This window comes from Hemicordylus capensis, chromosome 1 (genome assembly GCF_027244095.1).
Source record: "Hemicordylus capensis ecotype Gifberg chromosome 1, rHemCap1.1.pri, whole genome shotgun sequence".
NCBI classification, from domain to species: domain Eukaryota; kingdom Metazoa; phylum Chordata; class Lepidosauria; order Squamata; family Cordylidae; genus Hemicordylus; species Hemicordylus capensis.
This window is the reverse complement of record NC_069657.1, coordinates 54,588,725-54,609,055: the sequence shown is the minus strand read 5'-3', so window position 1 is coordinate 54,609,055 and position 20,331 is coordinate 54,588,725. Positions and strand designations below refer to the sequence as shown.

At 45.0% G+C, this 20,331-nt stretch overlaps 1 protein-coding gene and 1 non-coding gene across 2 annotated transcripts; one reads left to right on the top strand and one right to left on the bottom strand.

Moving 5' to 3' along the window:
- Positions 1-331: 331 nt before the first annotated feature.
- NFKBIA (NFKB inhibitor alpha) lies at positions 332-7,538 on the bottom strand. Its single transcript, XM_053286958.1, has 6 exons — positions 7,110-7,538; positions 5,713-5,821; positions 3,115-3,325; positions 2,234-2,322; positions 1,857-2,117; positions 332-1,205 (listed from the first exon to the last, which is right to left on the bottom strand). The coding sequence occupies exons 1-6, from the start codon at positions 7,382-7,384 to the stop codon at positions 1,158-1,160; spliced, it is 993 nt and encodes a 330-aa protein (XP_053142933.1). The 5' UTR covers positions 7,385-7,538; the 3' UTR covers positions 332-1,157.
- Positions 2,605-2,682, top strand: TRNAI-UAU (transfer RNA isoleucine (anticodon UAU)). Its single transcript has one exon. It is a non-coding gene; the product is annotated as a tRNA-Ile (tRNA).
- Positions 7,539-20,331: the final 12,793 nt, after the last annotated feature.

Sequence of the window (20,331 nt, the reverse complement as noted above, 5' to 3'; positions counted from 1 at the left end):
GAGAGAGAAAATAGTATTCCTTTTCTGGGGAAACACTGTCAGTTGAAGCGAGGTTAATGAGTGACACCATATCAAGCAGTTTTTAACCTGGCTTGTTTCTTATGGGGATTCTACTTCTAGTAATGGAATCAGTAGAGATGATGTGCATTTGTCCCTTATTTGGCTACTGCTCTAGATAACTAATGCAGGCTACTTGCTACTTTATTTTAATGAAAATGTATGCAAGACTTACTTTGGAATTGCCACACATCTGTGCTTTTAGCTAACTGGTCATCAAAGAGAAGTAGGCATGCTATTCCTCAACAGAGATAATGCTTTCAGGAATCCAATGCATTTTTCATATTTTTTTAATAAATATTCATCTCATAAGTACAAAAAAAAATCTATTCACAAAATGTACAATATATACACATGAAATACATGCTGCAAAGCATGTGTTTCTACCTGCAAAGCACATGAAAGTTACTGCTGCCATTCCCATGAATGGACAAGTGGTCATTCTTGAGGGTAGGAACATAGGAACCTGCCATATACTGAGTCAGACCATAGGTGCATCTAGCACAGTAGTCTACACAGACTGGCAGCAGCTTCTCTAAGGTTGCAGGCAGGAATCTCTCTCAGCCCTATCTTGGAGATGCCAGGGAGGGAACTTGGAACCTTCTGCTCTTCCCAGAGTGGCAGCTCTATCCCCTGAGGGGAATCTCTTACAGTACTCACACATCCAAGTCTCCCATTCATATGCAACCAGGGTAGACCCTGCTTAGGTAAGCTAAGTAGAAGATCTTTGCTGGGTAGAACAAAGAGCACCTGAGCTCAGTCTCTGAGATGCACTATCACCAGCCAGATAAACATAGATGGAATGTCTTCCAAAAGTAAACAACATTTTGGTGAATCTGGCCAGCCCTTCAGTAGAGCAGGCAGTAAATATGTAGATGGACCTTCCAGTTCACATTCTGCTTGTTTATCTAGTTAATCAACCCTCTTGGCACAAACAAGTTCAAGATTTCTCCAGGTGTTTGACAACCAAAACTCATGCTCCAGTAGGCTCTTGAACTGCAGCACCTGCTTGTTATAACAACATGCTCTGTTCTGTGCAGTGTAGTAGTTCAGTAATTGTTCACATTTTGTTCTTAAGTTCTTTCTCCAACTTCCCCACTTTAACAAGGCACATGTCTTCCTCCAATAACGCAGTCATCGTATAAAAGCTAGATAAGCGAAAGGGGGGAAAAAACGTAGGTTAAGAAATGGCTCCAGAAAGTGCATAATTCAACTTCAGTGGTCAGATGCTAACACCAAAGCTACATTTCTAAAATAATAGGAAGAGGGGTTCAACTCTACCTGGAAGTCATACCCTCAAGTCAACTCTGTTTCAATTCAAGGTGTTTTAGGGTTGGTAGTGGTTAGCCAGTGGTCAGGGAAAGGTACTCTGTCCATACTCAAGGCTACTCTTTATTCTTATTTCACATGTGCTATGTTGAACTCTTGGCATTGAAAATGGGCTCCATGTAACAAATTTTCTAATGCAATCAAAATTCTGGACTTGTGTGAGATTTATGCATTTTAAAAATTTGCTAGAAGAGCTCCTGAGTGCCACATGATCAGTCAAACCTTTCTTTGAAAATCACTAAAAGGGTTTGCCTGATTCAAACAGACCGCACCAGCATATTCTCTGCAGCTTTGGATGTCCAGTGCTTAGGTCTATGAGTGGCTGTTGATGATGTGATTAATTGGCAAGTGCAGTCAAAGACAAACAAAGCCAGCCTGAAGGTCTTGGATGTTTACAAAGGCTTCCTAACCATCTAGTGAGACATGTGACTCAGCTCCTCAAGGTATAGAATGGAGAACCAGTTGCTTACTTCATCCTCTGTGAATTCCGATTCCGATTCGCAGCTCTCTTCATCTTCGCTTTCTGGTAGCATCTGCAGATCCAACGCAGTAATCTGCCTCAGTTGTTCCTGTATGATGGAATTGTTTCTTCCCCAAGTGAGCTGGTATGGAGAATGGCCTTGGTAGGTTACTTTGTTTACATCTGCTCCATGTCTCAACAGCAGTGACACCAGTTCTTGATTCTGCAGATCCACAGCCAAATGCAAGGCAGTCCTATTATTGCATGGCTCCTTTTTAGAGAAAAGCAAAAGAGGGCATTTTGTTAGTATTAGCCAAGGCTGAAGTTCCCTTGCTCCCTCCCAAATCATAGGACCAGGATGGCTGATTTCCAGCTACAGATACCCACCTGAGCATTGACATCTGCTCCCAAGGACAGGAGGCATTCTACTATGGCCAGATACCCTTGAATAGATGCCAAATGGAGACAGGTGTGTCCTGTAAAACAAACACAAATAGGGGAAATTAAGTATGTTTTCACTGTAATGCAAGTCATCATTTTAACACATTGGTCACAATTCTCAAATCTGTAGCTGTCTGCTCACATTAGTGGGGCTACTCCACCATGAAATGGCTTGATGACTAAGCAGAAGGAAACTTTCTGTATGACATGTGTTATACATGCATGACATGTATTACTAATAATAGTAGTTCAAAGGGTAAGTAAATGAAGAAATCACACCAGGGGCTGGGGTATGTGAAGATAACTTAGATAACTATGGGGGTGGAGCCGTAGCTCAGTGGTAGAGCATATGCTTTATATGCAAAAGGTCACAGGTTCAATCCCTGGCATCTCCAGGCAGTGTTCCCTCTAACAGGGATTCCTAGATGTTGTTGACTACAACTCCCATAATCCTCAAGCAAATTCTGGGAGATGTAGTCAACAACATCAGGGAATCCCTGTTAGAGGGAACACCGTCTCCAGGTACGGCTGGGAAAGATTCCTGCCTGAAATCTTGGAGAGCTACTGCCAGTCTAGTGTAGACCAGGGATTCTCAGTGTTGGGTCCTCAGATGATATTGGACTTCAACTCCCATAATCCCCAACCAAAGGCCACTGGGACGGGGATTATGGGAGTTGAAGTCCAATAACATGGGGACCCAACATTGAGAATCCCTGGTGTAGACTATACTGCGCTAGATGGACCACTGGTCTGACTCAGTACAAGGTAGCTTCCTATGTTCCTAACCATAACGTGCTGGCATCACGTCTGTTTCCATTTGTACTTACCATTGTAGTTGGACGACTGCAGGAGAGACTGAAGATGATGTTTCTGACAGTATTGCGTGAGGACACCGACACCTCTGAGGGAACCTTGTTCACAACTGATATGCAGTGGTGTGTTTCCTCGGAAATCTCTGAACTCTGGGTCACATCCGGCTTTCAGAAGAGTCTCAGCAATTTCTGGCTGATCTGTGATTACTGCCAAGTGAAGTGGAGTCTACAAATGGAAAGTGAGAAAGTATTATACAGGTGAAACTTGAAAAATTAGAATATCATGCAAAAGTTCATTAATTTCAGTAATGCAAATTAAAAGGTGAAACTGATATATGAGATAGACGCATTACATGCAAAGCGAGATAAGTCAAGCCTTAATTTGTTATAATTGTGATGATCATGGCGTACAGCTCATGAGAACCCCAAATCCACAATCCCAGAAAATTAGAATATTACATGAAACCAATAAAACAAGGATTGTAAATAGAACAATATCGGACCTCTGAAAAATATAAGCATGCATATGTATTCAGTACTTGGTTTGGGCCCCTTTTGCAGCAATTACTGCCTCAATGCGGCGTGGCATGGATGCTATCAGCCTGTGGCACTGCTGAGGTGTTATGGAAGACCAGGATGCTTCAATAGCGGCCTTCAGCTCTTCTGCATTGTTTGGTCTCATGTCTCTCATCCTTCTCTTGGCAATGCCCCATAGATTCTCTATGGGGTTCAGGTCAGGCGAGTTTGCTGGCCAATCAAGCACAGTAATCCCATGGTCATTGAACCAGGTTTTGGTACTTTTGGCCGTGTGGGCAGGTGCCAAGTCCTGCTGGAAAATGAAGTCAGCATCCCCATACAGCTCGTCTGAGGAAGGAAGCATGAAGTGCTCCAAAATCTCCTGATAGACAGCTGCGTTGACCCTGGACTTAATGAAGCACAGTGGACCAACACCAGCAGATGACATGGCTCCCCAAATCAACACAGACTGTGGAAACTTCACACTGGACTTCAAGCATCTTGCATTGTGTGCCTCTCCATTCTTCCTCCAGACTCTGGGTCCTTGGTTTCCAAATGAGATGCAAAAGTTGCTCTCATCAGAAAAGAGGACTTTGGACCACTGAGCAACAGACCAGTTCTTTTTTTCTTAAGCCCAGGTAAGACGCTTCTGACATTGTTGTTCAGGAGCGGCTTGACAAGAGGAATACGACATTTGAAGCCCATGTCCAGGATCCGTCTGTGTGTGGTGGCTCTTGATGCACTAACTCCAGCCTCAGTCCACTCCTTGTGAAAGTCCCCAACACTTTTGAATGGCCTTTTCCCGACAGTCCTCTCCAGGCTGCGGTAATCCCTGCTGCTTGTGCACCTTTTTCTTCCACACTTTCCCCTTCCACATAACTTTCTATTAATGTGCTTTGATACAGCACTTTGGGAACATCAACTTCTTTTGCAATTACCTTTTGAGGCTTTCCCTCCTTATGGAGGGTGTCAATGATGGTTTTCTGCACAACTGTCAAGTCAGCAGTCTTTCCCATGATTGTGATTCCTAATGAACCAGACTGAGAGACCATTTAAAGGCTCAGGAACCCTTTGCAGGTGTTATGGATTGATTAGCTGATTGGGGACACCTGGAGCCTAGACTGTTGAACCTTTTCACAATATTCTAATTTTCTGGGATTGTGGATTTGGGGTTCTCATGAGCTGTACGCCATGATCATCACAATTATAACAAATTAAGGCTTGACTTATCTCGCTTTGCATGTAATGCGTCTATCTCATATATCAGTTTCACCTTTTAATTTGCATTACTGAAATTAATGAACTTTTGCACGATATTCTAATTTTTCGAGTTTCACCTGTAGTTTGCTTAACAAGCAAGGAAATCCCCTAAATACACATCGGCCTTAATCCTGAGTGCACTTTCTAATGAATAAAGACATAAATATAGCAATATTTTACAGGAGGCGTTCATGAGTTCAGGGCCAGCTGTTTTAATGCTAATCACTACCGAAGAGAAAGTATCTAGTGATCAAGAATCATGGTGCTGGCTTCTGGATAGTGGAAAGGAAAGGGTGAGGCACACAAACTAAGAATTCTCTAATCATCTTGGTGGCTTGTGAGAATGGCAGTACTGCTGGCTCTATATCATTTCAGCAGCCTTAGGAGCAGAGTTCCCTGGAGTATTCCTAGATGTTGTTGACTACAAATCCCATCATCCCCAGCTGCAATGGCCTTTGGCTGGAGATTAAGGGAATTGTAGTCCGCCTGTGGGAACACCGCTTAAGAGCCAGCCATGTATCATAGGGCCTAATTTACTCTTCTTTAAAAATGACCCTAACAGCTTTTCTTGAAAGCCAACCCCCTAACTTTCAACTAGCCCAAGGTGAGGCTGGTGAACAGGGCTGAATCATATCAACAGGTACCTGCCCATGAGGCAATAAAAGCACCATGATTCCAAGGGGCAGTTCACGGTGTCATTGGCAACCTCTTAGGTTCCTATTTTTATCTTCATTATATTGCTTCAAAAGTTTATTTTATGAAGTTCCCAAGCCTGCTATAGTGCCTGTGTTGCTCTCTGTGGATGGTAGCCTTGGCTGATGGACAGGAGTGAAGTACCTGGTTGAGATTGTTCTGGAAGTTCAGGAAGGCTGGGTCACATCCTGCTTGGCGAATGATTTCCAAACTCAAGGACTTTTCTTCATGAATAATTGCCAGGTGGAGAAATCTACAAAAGAAAAATCTGGTGATGAAAACGGTTTTGGGGAAGAAGAAAAAAACCCACTGGAGATCCGCTCCTTTCCCTCACCCCGTAGGCAACGTGGCCTCTGGAGTCAAGGAGGAAGAGTATCATCAGCAGGAGAGATTTCGAAAGCCTGGGGTTTTCAAGGCCGCGTGCAGTTCCCGCCTGGTGTTTTCCACCGAGTTGTTGTGAGATGAATGTTCCTGGCAGGGCGCCAGGGACTTTCCAGAGCGCTTCCCCCTCCGCCCCGCCAGACGCCTTACTCAAGCCCCGCCCAGCCGCAGCAAGAGAACACCCAGTCCCGGCCCCCTCCGAATAGCCGGGGAGTGGTAGAAGAGGGAGGGAAAAACCCATCGAAGCAAAAATCCCCGGGCTTTATGTAACTAGCAGAAAGGTGGCGACTCTGGAAGGTCCCCTCCCGCCCATTGTTGCTCTACACGTAGAGGAGGTCCCGCGCTTGAGACCCTCACACAATTGCAAGACGTTATTAACGCCCTTTGCAGGCGACGTGTGGCCGATCAACGCGTTCGAAAACGCGCAACTGTTTCTTTTTTTATTAAAGCGCTTGACTTGCTCTTGGATCTCGCTGCCCGAGCCCCGGACACAACTCCCACTGCAAGAGGCCACTTTCGGAGGGTCACCCCCCGCATTTCCTTGCAGGGCTCTCGCTGCAATGCATCATTCCTAGGAGATCCCAGTGACATTCACTGGATATATTCCGTTTGCACGTCTTTGCATGCACGCTGCCTTGCAAGTATTCGCTTTAAAAATGTTTAAAACTAAAATGTATTGGTTTTTAAATTTAAAATTTTTTAAAAATGCCTCTTTATAAAAAAAGAATGCAAACAAACCCGTCTTCCTTCCCTCGCTCAACGCCTGAGACACACACACCTGGTTCTCTCCGCCACATTTCTTTTGCAGTAGTTCGAAACTTGGTACTGGCTGGAGAACCTTGGGGGTGAGGATTCCTCTCTCCCACGGGAGAGGAATCCGGGGAAAGGGTTGTGCTCGGCGATCTGGAGAGGCGAACAGCCTCACCAGGCATGCTTGGAAGTAAGTGCCATCGGTTTCAGTTGGATTAACTGCCCTATGAGAATGCTTAAGAGTTGCCGCTTTGCTTGCACTGCACATTGACATCCACCATGGGATTTACTTCCAAGCAAACAAGGCCAACCTGCACAGAGCTAGCAACTTCGGCGAAGGAAAGGAAGACCCCAGTTCCAAAACCCGCACAACCGCTTGCAAACTGTCCCAAGTAGTCCCCGAGACTTACGTGTCTCCGTCTTCGGTCACTTGCTGTTTCCAAGCCTGGCCCGGCTGACTGGGGCCACTTTGCAGCCCAGCCGAGGCTTCTCCGGGCTGGATGCGAATATCTTCCAGTTCCTTGACGAGCAATTCGTAGTCCTCGTCCTTCATGGAATCCAAGCCGCTGTCGTGGCGATCGTCTTGGACTAGGTTGAGCTGTCTGTCCTTCTTCAGCACATCCCGGGGGTGAACGTTGTCCATGCTTATATCCATTGGGAAATCCTGAGTATTGGGGTTAAACATGGCCCTAGTGTTCACGAAGAGTCGAGAAAGCGCCTGGAGCACGAGAGAGCAAGCGAGCGCAGAATCCAGGCGGCCTCTCGGAACGACGAAGTCTTGAGTAAAGCTGGCTGAGTCGGCGGCGGCGCTCGCCTATACAACTTTTTCTAAGGGGATTTCTGCGCGGGGCGGAGCTTGGGCGGCCGGGAATTTCCCAGCCAACTCAAACAGCGAGGGACTGAACTAGTCTGGTCCTGTCTAGAAGCTGCAGCGGGAGCAAAGGCTGAGGAATTCCCTTCTTCAGTCATTCGTTGGAAACTTTTTGCCTTTTCCACAGAAGGGAAAGTACTTTTTGCAGCTCTCTTGAGTGTGACTTAGGCGGCTCCCCCCTGTGCTTCTTTAGGCCCTTCCTTGCTTTTCCTTTGGTGAGAATACTTCACTAGTTACCAAAAGTTCACAGTCCCTCCTCACCCCTTCTTGGGATTTCCCTTCCATTCCTGAACTGGATTTTTTTTTTAACTGAAATGTCCTAGTATTTAGACAAATATTCCAGAGCCTCCTCAAAGGTGGGGAGTGGCAGGACGGAGGATGATTTTCACAGCTGCCCTGCTGGTCTGGTGGTAGCAAGCATGAATTGTCCCCTTGCTAAGCAGGTCTGCCCCGGTTTGAATTTGAATAGGAGGCAACATGTGAACATGGTAAGATGTTGACCTTAGGGGATGGGGGAGGCGCTCTGGGAAGAGCACCTGCGTTCTTACCTGCAGAAGGTTCCAAGTTCCCTCCCTGGCATCTCCAAGATAGGACAAGATTTTTTTTTTTAATAGGACAAGATTTTTTTATTGAACCAACAAACTACCAAAGCAGGGCTGAGAGAGGTTCTTCCCTGCAACCTTGGAGAAGCTGCTGCCAGTCTGTGAAGACAATACTAAGCTAGATAGACCAATGGTCTGACTCAGTATATGGCAACTTCCTATGTTCCTATGTATATTCAACCCAAGAACTTGCTTTGGGGAAGTCTGTAATATTTCTAAGGCCGTCAGTGAAACAGAGTGGGATCCAAAAGAGAGACGCACACCCCAAATATACATTGCAAATGGAGCAGATCATGTTGGAGTACAAACAACTCCCAGTCTGGGTGCAGCAACATTTTTACAATGGATCCTGGTGCAAAGTTAGGTTGCCAACTTTGGGGAATTTTCACAGGAAAATTGCCTCTCAGTTATCAGGCAGCTGTTAGAAATACAAGAATCTTGCACACACAAAAAGTCAACAGTCTGCTGTGTATCTCTTGCATAACACAATGCAACTGCTTCTTCGGTTTGCCTTGTCTTTTGTTTTCTATTCAAATCCAATATTGTAATAACAGCCCACAAACCAAGTTTCAGAAAATTCAAACATGTTTTGTTTATATAGTACCACCAAGGTGCATAGCACCGTGCAGAGTTACAAGAAGACAAGGTCCCTGAGCCCAAGGAGTTTACATTTAGGCATCTCCCCCCTTTTCTGCACTGGAAATCCCATTCCTCAGAATAGCAGGATAGGTCACAACAGTAGTTTTCAAAGTAGGTAGCAGGGAACCTTGAGGGTTCTTGAAAAATTATCAGGCATTCTTTAGTTACAAGATCTGTGATGGTGGATAAGATTTCCTGAAAGGTGGCATGCTTCCCAGTGCCAACCATCCCATGCAATGTGTGGCTGCAAAGAAGCATCTGATGTATTTTATGAACACAGGAGACCATATAAGCCTACAGTCAGACCATTGGTCCATCTAGCCCAGTCTACACTGACTGACAGTGGCTTCTCCAATTAAGAGAGGAGAGCTAGTCTTGTGGTAGCAAGCATGACTTGTCCCCTTACCGCCCTGGTTGCATATGCATGGGAGATTTGGTGTGTGAGCACTGTAAGATATTCCCCTCGGGGGATGGAGCTGCACTCTGGGAAGAGCAGAAGGCTCCAAGTTCCCTCCCTGGCATCTCCAAGATAGGGCTGAGAGAGATTCCTGCCTGCAACTTTGGAGAAGCCATTGCCAGTCTGTGTAGACAGTACTGAGCTAGATGGACCAATGGTCTGATTCAGTATATGGCAGCTTCCTATGTTCCTAAGGTTTCAGGCAGGAGTCTTGAGCAGCCCATGCCAGGGATAGGGTTGTGCATGGAACTGGTTGGTCTGGTTCGGTTCGAGTCCAGACCGTACTGGAACCCAACCGGGCCAGTTCGGTCCGGCACCCCATTGAACCCTCCCCATTCAATTTGGTTTGGGGTTCTCAAACGCATGTTCAGTTTTTAAAAAAACATTTACTCCCCTCTGGGGGAGTTGCTGGAGGCAGTGGGGTGTTTGTGTGTGTCATTGGAGGTTCCCCCTCCTCCCGCTGGCCTTCGATATATCAGGCTCATTGCCCATTTGGGCACTCTTCAGCTAGTTTTCGTCCTTCTCCCAGTGGTGCTGCTGCCATTTTGGAGGCTGCATGCCTGCACACTGCGCCTCCAAAATTGTGGCCGCGCCACTGGGAGAAGGCAAAAAACCGAAGAGCGCCCAAATGGGTGAAGAGCCGGCTGAACTAGCTGGAGGGAGGCATATCGAAGGTCGGTGGGGGAGGAGGAACCTCTGAGGACCTCCAGCAACTCCCTGGAGGGAAGTAAAGGTAATTCCCCCCCGCAAACCCCCCAAAGATTCGGGGGGTGTTCAGTCTGGGGTCGGACTGAACAGGGGATGGTTCGGTTTGACCACGGATGATCAAACTGAACTGGTTCAATGTCAAACTGGCTCGATGTCGAGCCAGTCTGCACATCCCTAGCCAGGGATTGAACCTGGGACTTTCTGCATGCAGTGCGGATGCTCTATCACTGAGCTAGAGCATCAGGCTGTCTTTGATAAGCAAGCGAGCTTAGCAAGTTATGAGTGGCGAGCCTTGTGGAATCTGGAGCTTCATGGTTTTTCAGATCCTCCGAGTACTAAGAGAGCCATCAAGTCAATTATGACTCCTGGTGCCCACAGAGACCTGTTGTTTTCTTTGGTAGAATACAGGAGGGGTTTACCATTGCCTGCTCCCGTGCAGTATGAGATGATGCCTTTTAGCATATCATCATATAGTACCAGCATGGATTCAAACCAGCAACCTTCTGCTTGTTAGTCAACAAGCGCTGCGCCACTTAAGGTGACTCACCAGTAAAATACTGGCTGGTTATTACCTCCAGAGGGGTGGGGGTACCTTTATTGCCTTTCCCAAGGTCATGTCATTCAATTTCAGATCTGCACTCCAGCATCACCCAATCAAGAGAGTGGAAAACTGTCACCTGGACACAGAGGTGCACCTATGTATTTTTGGAGCCTGGACCTAAAGGCCTTTGGAAACCCCGCCCCCCATCCCCTGCAAATTAAGTATCATCGTGCTCCGCCAGGCGACCACATCCCCCAGGACAGACTAAAGAGGGTTTGGGGGCTCCCAGGGCCTATGGAGCCCCTGGAGTTCAGCCCCAAAGTCCAGGGGTAAGAGCGCCTCTGTCTGGACAGGCTCTTGCCACTGAAAGTTGAAGGTTTTATGACCGCTATGCTGAAGTTCTTTAGCTTGTGTTTCCCCCCCTCCTTCTGGCCGCACAACATGTTGCACCAAGACTTTGACAGCATAACCTGCCTGTGAGATGCTCTCGTAAAGGGATAAGTCTGCTGCAGCTCAAAGAAGAGCAGTTATAGTCAAGTGGCTGTAGTGACACCTTGTGGACTTCTTTAGAATATCTATTACTTATTTCAGGAAGAGCTGGAAATGTTATGATCCTTATGGGCCCATTACTGCAGCACCTGCAGGCGAGAGGGGGTACTACCGGCAGACCAAGGGTACAGTATTTCAGTTTCACAAAAAGCTGAAGGGGGGCAGGGGCAACTAACATAGGAACATAGGAAACTGCCATATACTGAGTCAGACCATTGGTCTATCTAGCTCAGTATTGTCTGCACAGACTGGCAGCAGCTTCTCCAAGGTTGCAGGCAGGAATCTCTCTCAGACCTATCTTGGAGAAGCCAGGGAGGGAAATTGAAACTTTCTGTTCTTCCCAGAGCGGCTTCAACCCGAGGGGAATATCTTGCAGTGCTCACACATCAAGTCTCCCATTCAGATGCAACCAGGGCAGACCCTGCTTAGCTATGGGGACAAGTCATGCTTGCTACCACAAGACCTGCTCTCCTCTATAAGGAGGCCAAGTTAACCTCTCCAAAAAACTGCCCCAGTGTAACTCAATGGAGAGGAATGTTTGTGGACTTGGAGGCAGTTAATAGACAACCAGGTGGGCGGAGCGCATGGAACTCAGTAGGGAGGAGGGTTTGAACAAAAACAGCTGGAAATTTCCTCGCTTGAATAATCCCTTAAGACAATCACAATCCCTTCTGCTTTCTGAGGGGGAAAGGTGCCGAAAATGTCCACCATGCTCAGGTACAGGCTCAGGTAACACATACACATCAGAGATACTGCAACATTTTGTTGCAGGTCCATACTTGTACAATAATATAAATTATCTTTTCCTGAAATCAGCCTGGCTGTTATGCGAATATAAAACTTACCTTAGCAAGAATGTTTTTCTGAATTCTCTTCTGCAATCTGTCTGGTGTTAAGAACATTAACACATAGCACAAATACTAGGGATGTGCATGGAACCCATTTGGAGAACCGGCAGTTCTGCTGGTTCGAAGGCGGCAGGGGTGATGCTTTAAGAGCAGGGGAGGGAGCACTTACCCCTCTCGCCGCTCCCCCCGCCGGCGTCCTTTGATAAGAAAGCTGATCGGGGCGGCAGCATACCTCCCTGCAATCCCGTTGCCCCCATTGGCTGTATATGGCCGGAAGTCCCCAACACGCCTGTGTGTGCACGCAGGCGCTTTGGGGACTTCTGGTCATATCTGGCCAACAAGGGCAACGGGGCAGCAGGGAGGTATGTGGCTGCACAGATCAGCTTTCTTAGCAAAGGATGCCGGTGGGGGGGGGAGTGGTGGGAGGGGTAAGTGCTCCCTCCCCTGCTCTTAAAGCGGCACCCCCACTGCCTTCGAACCGCCCTGCCACAGTTCAGTGCACATCCCTAACAAATAGCATGCAGGAGCAGAGGCGTGTCTAGGGGAAATAGCGCCTAGGGCAAGCACTGACACCCATCGTTCAGATAACTTCACCATAATATCAGCTGAAAAATACAAGTCAAGTTCGTTAATCTTTTAATCTTTCAAAAACTATTTAGCAGTGGACGTAGTCATACCAAAAAATGCTGGAAAACGACACATTTCAGGATGCTGGGGCTCAACTAAACAGAAGTGCCTGTCTAATTCTCTACTATGCATTGTAGCATCACTATTCCATAAGTTTTAAAAATCAATGGAGAATTGGACTTTTCCCAGATACTCTGAAAATAATTAAAGGATATGCAGAGTAAACGGTGTCACTGCTTGGAATATATTCTAGTATTTCAGAAAGGCCGTTAAAATGAGAGAAAGAGAGCAAGAAACTCCCAGTGGGGCTTAATACTAAGGATTTCACACTGATTCAAAGACAAACTCACCATTAATAGCCATATTATTAAGACATCACATTTAACTCACGTATCACAAGAAGCAAAGTAAGAGCAAATGAATACAATCCTAGCTCATAAGCTTCAGCTCAGTATTCACAAGCCCTGATTCTCTGTACATAGTGCCAAACTGAATATGTGTACAGTGACTTATATTAAATTTAAAAATTATTATTATTTATCTGTAGACCCTTCGGGAGGATTCCCAAAGGCCGTGGGGGGGTCTGCAAAGGTTCCTCCTCCCCCGCTGGCCTCTAGGGCCTCACAGGGACCATTTGAGCATGTGTGGTGGTAATTTTTTAAAATAACTTTTTAAAAAAAGGCCACTGAAAACAAAATGGCCACCACACATGCTCAAATGGCCTCTGTGAGGCCTGGCATGGCCTAGGGCCTCACAGAGGCCATTTGAACATGCGCAGTGGCCATTTTGTTTTTGGTGGCCATTAAAAAAAATTAATTTAAAAAAAGGGCGACCCCCCTTCCCATGGCACCCCTGCCTGTCCCACCCTAGATACGCCCCTGTGCAGGAAACCCAAAGATCTTAGTATTTATATTTATATGGCACTATTCTCAAGTGCTCAGACACTTTACATATATTTTATCAATATTCTTTCATTCCTGTAGCATAGGTAAGTCCAGCCCATCCATTCATCCATCCATAAATAAATAAATAGTTGATTTTATTGTTTATCGTTTTGTTTATACAAATAAACAATTTTTTGGTGTGCTACCTTGGACATTCCCCCCCCCCCAGGTGACTGAAGTAATATATGAAATGAAATAAATATTTCCCCCCCGGGGGGGGGCAGCTGAGGATTGGAAATTGTGTGTAATGCTTAAAGCCATCTTGTTTACAGCTGCATGATGGTTTGAACCACACACCTGCTGGCTCATAGCCCATGCTCTTAATCACAGCACTATACCAAATACCTGTGTATAAATAATTGCATTTTATAATTACATGCATGCTCTGCAAAGTCAGTTCAGCTGGAGAAGCTGCATAGACTTATTTCAGGATCTTGTGTTTTGATAGGCGTATCATGCCCGGCTTGCTCAATTTATTCAATACAGTGAGTTTGGCAAAAGGTCTAAATGAGACAGGCAATTACCTAAGAGAACGACTATTTCTAAATGATTCCTACTGCTCACTGAGGTCATCTGGGGAGATCTGACTGCAGTTGCCACTGTCTTGTTTGGTTGCAGCTCAGGGCTACGCCTTTTCAATAGCTGCCCTTAAGCTTTGAAATGCACTCCCTGCCAAGATATGAGGGTTTATTAATTATTTGTTTATCATATTTTCATACCACCTGATATGTAAATCTCTAGCGTTGACATCTTTGATGGGCTTTAAGAAGGAAGTACTTTTTCACACAGCATATAATAGTACTTTCCCACACAGCTATAGAATTCTCTACCACAAGATGTGGTGACAGCCAACCATCTGAATGGCTTTAAGAGGGGTTTTGATAAATTCATGGAGGACAGGTCTATCAATGGCTAATAGTCTGGTGGCTATAGGCCACCTCCATCCTCAGAGGCGAGATGCCTCTAAATACCAGTTGCAGGGGAACAGCAGTAGAAGAGAGGGCATGCCCTCTGCTCATGCCTGTGGGCTTCCTAGAGGCATCTGGTGGGCTACTGTGTGAAACAGGATACTGGACTACATGGGCCTGATCCAACAGGGCTTTCCTTATGTTCTTAATGGCCTTGAAAACACATTTTTTCCTGTCAGGCTTTTAGTTGATGTTTAATTGTTTTAATTGCTATTAATTTTGGCCCTGTTGGATGACCTGTATCGTAAACTTGATGTGGGAAGTGCACCTCGCTTGGTTCTTCTTGATCTCTCAGCAGCCTTCAGTACCATTGACCATGCTATCCTTCTGGAGTGCTTAAGTGGGCTGGGCATTGGGGGCACTGTTCTTCAGTGATTCTGATCCTATCTCATTGGGCGATTCCAGTCGGTGTTGATTGGGGGTGAGTATTCTGCAGCCTGGCCCCTTTCCTTGTGGGGTTCCACAGGGCTCAGTCCTTGCTCCCATTCTCTTTAACATCTACATGAAGCCTCTGGGCCTGGTCATCCATTGGATTGGGGTAAGTTTTCATCAATATGGCCCTATCCACCCCCAGCACAGTACCTCCAGTGACTGTTGATGTCTATCTTATGTTTCTTTTTAGATTGTGAGCTCTTTAGGGACAGGGATTCATCTTATTTATTTGTTATTTCTCTGTGTAAACCACCCTGAGCCATTTTTGGAAGGGCGATATAGAAATCAGATAGATAGATAGATAGATATGCTAATGATACTCAGCTTTATATCTCCACCCCTGGCCAAACAGGTGATGCCGTTTGGGCCAGGGCTGACTCAGTGCCTTGAGGCTGGCAGGACCTGGATGGGCCAAAACGAGCTCAGGCTCAATCCCTCCAAGACCAAGTTGCTCTTGTTCAGTTTGCGATCTGGCCAATTGCCATGTGTGTGTTTATCTCTTGACAGGGTGGCACTTCCCTTGAGAGAGACGGTTTGTGATCTGGGGGTCTTTCTGGACTCATGGCTCCTGCTTGAACAGCAGGTGGAGGCCGTGGCCAGGGGTGCCTCTGCCCAGCTTTGGTTGGTTTGCCAGTTATGGCCTTTTCTCGACCGGCAGGCCCTGGCAACAGCAACTTATGCCTTTGTTACCTCTCGTTTGGATTACTGTAATGCGCTCTACCTAGGGTTGCCTTTGAAAAAGATTCAGAAGCTTCAACTAGTCCAGAATGCAGCAGCCTGCCTCCTCATGGGTGGCTGTAGATTTGATAGTGTCACACCTCTTTTATGGTCGTTGTACTGGTTGCCTGTTCGCTTCCAGGTCCAATTCAAAGTGCTGGTTCTCATCTATAAAACCCTTATGGGCTTAGCACCCGTATATCTCCAGTATCGCCTCTCTTGGCCAGTTGTATCCCAACCTGTGAGGTCTTCACAGCTGGCCCTCCTTAGTGTCCCAGGCCCTGGTGCAGTGCATGGTGCCTGGGCCCATAGGAGGGCCTTCACTGTGGCTGCCCTCTTCTTTGGAACACTCTTCTCCCCCAAATTCATTCAGCCCCCTCCGTGACTGACTTTAAGGCCCTTCTTAAGACTTACCTGTTTTGCCAGGCATTTGCTCTTCTTCTTCTTCTTAATTGTTATTGGTATTATTATTGTTTACAAAGTCAGACAAGTGTTATTGACTGGTTTGTTTTATCCAGACATCGAGTCCTTCCCAAGGACCTGGGATGGCTGAATTTTATTATCAGTGTTGTTGCTGTTATTATTATAAATATCGTCGCAGAATATAGGCTGTTCCCCGTAATGTTGCTTTTTGTAATTGGCTGGTGGTGATTTCTGTGGCCCCTATGGTGCTGAGGTGCTCCAAGTTGTTTTGAAATTGCACCTAGGGTGCCAATTACCACTGGGATTATTTTGGTCTTTTTCTGCCACAGCCTTTCAATTTCAATTTGTAGATCTTTGTATTTGGTGATTTTTTCTGTTTCTTTTTCTTCTATTCTGCTATCCCCTGGTATTGCTATGTCGATTATTTTGACTTGTTTTTCTTTCTTCTCGACTACAGTGATATCTGGTGTATTGTGTGGCAGATGTTTGTCTGTTTGTAGTCGGAAGTCCCATAATATTTTTACATCTTCATTTTCTACAACTTTTTCAATTTGATGGTCCCACCAATTTTTGGCTACAGGTAGCTTGTCTTTTTTGCAGATGTTCCATAGTATCATCCCTGCTACCTTGTCATGCCTTTGTTTGTAGTCAGTCTGTGCTATCTTTTTACAACAGCTGATTAGGTGGTCCACTGTTTTGTCTGCTTCTTTACAAAGGTGACACTTGCTGTTTGTTGTCGATTTTTTGACTTTTGCTATTGCATTTGTTCTTAGTGCTTGTTCTTGTGCAGCCAGTATTAAACCCTCTGTTTCTTTCTTCAAGTTGCCATTCTTAAGCCATTGCTAGGTCTTGGTAATGTCTGATTTTCCAGTTATATTGTGCAAATATTGACCATGCAGTGGCTTATTTTTCCATTTTCCTGCTCGGTTCTTGATTTGTTCTTTCTTGTAGGCCTGCTTTGTTTCATAGGTGTTGAATAGTTTCTCGTTATTGACCATTTGAAGTGCATCTTCTTCACTGTCCTTGATATATTCTTCAAGGCCTCTTTTCTCCTCTTCTGCTGTTTGATGGACTTGCAGCATTCCTCTTCCACCTGAGCTGAGAGGGAGGTGTAGCCTATCTACATCACTGTGGGGGTGCAGAGCATGATTGATGGTCATTATTTTCCTGGTCTTACGATCTAGCTGGGTCCAGTCTATTATTCCTGCAGTGTATCTGATAATAGGTATAGCCCAGGTGTTTATGGCTTGTATGGTGTTCCCGCCATTGAGTTTGGACTTGAGGATTTTTCTAACTCTCCTGATGTATTCACTTCCCATTTTTCTTTTAACTTCAGTGTGTGCAATGTTATCAGCCTGGAGAATGCCCAAGTATTTGTAAGGTTCTTTCTCTTCCAGGTTCTTGATCTTGCTTCCATTGGGCAGTTCTATTCCTTCTGTTTTTCTTATTTTCCCTCTGTTCATTATTAATGCAGCACACTTGTCTAGTCCAAACTCCATTGCTATATCGCTACTGAATATACGGACAGTGTTTAGCAGTGATTCGATTTCTGACTAGGACTTTCCATACAACTTCAGATTGTCCATGTAGAGCAGATGGTTGATTTTACTTGATGTTTTAGATGTTTGCTATCCGAAGCCTGTTTTGTTTAGTATTTGTGAAAGTGGAGTGGAGTCATGGCATTATTATGGTAATAATAATAATAATAATAATAATTATTATTATTATTATTATTATTCGATTTCTATACCACCCTTCCAAAAATGGCTCAGGGTAGTTTACACAGAAAAATAACAAACAAATAAGATGGAACCCTGTCCCCAAAGGGCTCACATTCTAAAAAGAAACATAAGATAGACACCAGCAACAGTCACTGGAAGTACTGTGCTGGGGGTGGATAGGGCCACCTGTGCTGGGGGTGGATAGGTATTGTTGTTCACTACCTAGAGTCTTTGGAGGAGGCGGTATATAAGAAAATCTTAATAAATAAATAAATAAATTTTTAAATTGTTTTTAATATTTTAAACTGTATAATTGTTTGTGAGCTGCCCTGAGCTTTTATAATTAGCAGTATATACTAAATCACTAAATCAATCAAGAGACAGAAGAAGTCTCTTGTTGGTGCTTTTTGTCTTTTGAGTCTGAAAGGCATAGGAACATAGGAAGCTAACTCATACCAAGGCAGCATGTCAGATCATTGGTCCAGCTAGCTCATATATAGACTGGCTTTTTAAAACAAAGCTCATATATGAAGGGGATTCACATCACCTACCAGGTGGGAAGGCAAGGTTCCATCTACCTTCCCTACAGATGATGAAACCAATGATGTCTCAGGGTAACCTTGTCCCCAATAAGGAGGTTCATTCCTGGGCAGATGGAGCCCAATAATCAGCCCAAATGAGAGGACTTTAAGATCAAAGGTTTTATTCTGCCTTAAGAACAGAGGTGTTACTTTGGCCATTTGCTCAAAGCAAGACAAAGGAATATTCAAACATCCATACCTTTATACAAGACAAATGCGAAAGTCATCCTCACAGGAAAACAGCATATTGATGCCAAGGTTACTAACCAAGGCCAGAAAACAAACTCTAAACACGTACGCAGGCAGACTGCCAACATCTTCCTAGTCATATCAACCCCTTCTACATATTGGCTTCACTACATTCCATAGCCGCTCGCAGTAACCTATGGGGGATGGAACATTACTAGAGAAACATAGTTGTGACAGTGCTTTGCACTGACAAGCAAAGAAACATCTCTTGCAGAGAACCATGATTTCAAACTAATGCAGGCTGTGCAATTCTGTTATTATTTCATTATACATCACAAATATTGCCCTGGGTGCAGACCATGCTTCCAGATGATCTGCACTGTGCCAAGCAGCATGGAACTCTGGAGGCCAGGATGGCCACTATAGGCCCGTCTCTGCAAGCAGCCTGAGCACGCACACGATCCCAGCAAGTGGGTTAAGGGCGCGCTTGCTCCCTTAACCTCAGCTAAGAGCCAGGCTACAGAGCTGGGTGTGGCGGTGCAGCAGTGCCGGGATCCTGGTGGTTCTCATGGGCCACCCAGTCCAGGCTTGGCTGCTCGTGAGAACAGCATTATTTTCTGGAAGTAATTTAAGATTTTTCTGTTTGTTTCCATTTATTAAATAAGGTGCACACTTCAAAACTGTTACGATGCTGCCAGTGTAGCATGCTCCATGTTGTGTAAGCACTTTTTATTTTTTATTTTCCCTCCACTTGGAGAATGGCCAGTTATCCCCTGTTATGTGGTACGGAAGGACATTTAAACCAACACAGTGCATGAAACAAGAGATCAACACTCATTCTCCACTTTGAGTCACTTTCAGATAACGATACAACACTGAGACCTCCTATGCATTACATTCTTAGCTTAATAGTTAATCTAGTTCTGAATAGCATCCAAGGGTTAGGAAAAGCTAGTGGTTCTGGCTGCAAATCCTGAGAAAGCACATTGAAATACAGCCCAGAGGGAAAATGTCATGCCTGAATATGTCTTGCATGTTTGATCCACTGACTAGAGCCAAGCTGTGCCTATAAACATGTGAAAACTGGGCTGTGACACCCTGAAGAAATCTGCAGGTCAGATGTTCGGTGACTAGATAGCTTGGTTGGCTTTGATCCTGATTAAAGTCAGTGTAATGCCTTTGAAATTAAATTCACTTTATTGGGATTGTCCCTAGTTTACAGCATTGGGGCAAATGGAGAGGGGGAAATCAGACACATTCTAGAGTTATTCTATTTCTCAAAGGAGTAAAATTAGCAATAATGTAAGTGTGTGTAGGTTATAATAGTGCTGGGCACAATCCAGCTAACTTAAGCACCTTCAAATCTGATTGATTCTAATGGCAGAATTAAATACTTGTGTGAATCTCTCTCACTGATGTAACAGTATAGCTTGGGGTGGATAGTGTCCTGTACCAAGTACTATCCAAGCAGCACTGATAATTAAATAAATCATTTAATTATCCTTCTTAAATTTTCTATCCTAGCATTTCTAAATAAATATCTGTGTGATGATACTGTTCTGCTTGACATGACCTGCTGACTTCTGGGTGTTTTTTTTTTAAGGTTTATTTTACATTTGGTGAAACAAAATTCATAAACATTGTTGGGCGCTGCGTAATAAGAACCTGATTACTTGTTGACAGGCTTCACATGTTGCCAGTTATACCACCTGCTGTAACACAGTGACTTTCACTTTGCATTTAAAGCTGTACACACAACACCTCACAGTCAATACATCCTGACAAACATAATGAAAGAATAATGCAAGCATGAAT

What these genes read in the sequence shown, in the direction of transcription:
- NFKBIA (XM_053286958.1), bottom strand. Translation starts at nt 7,384, where the DNA reads ATGTTTAACCCCAATACTCAGGATTTCCCAATGGATATAAGCATGGAC. An exon ending in TCCAGAACAATCTCAACCAG is followed by an intron (nt 3,326 to 5,712) that starts GTACTTCACTCC and finishes TTCCATTTGTAG; the next exon opens with ACTCCACTTCACTTGGCAGT. An exon ending in CGGAATTCACAGAGGATGAA is followed by an intron (nt 1,206 to 1,856) that starts GTAAGCAACTGG and finishes TCGCTTATCTAG; the next exon opens with CTTTTATACGATGACTGCGT.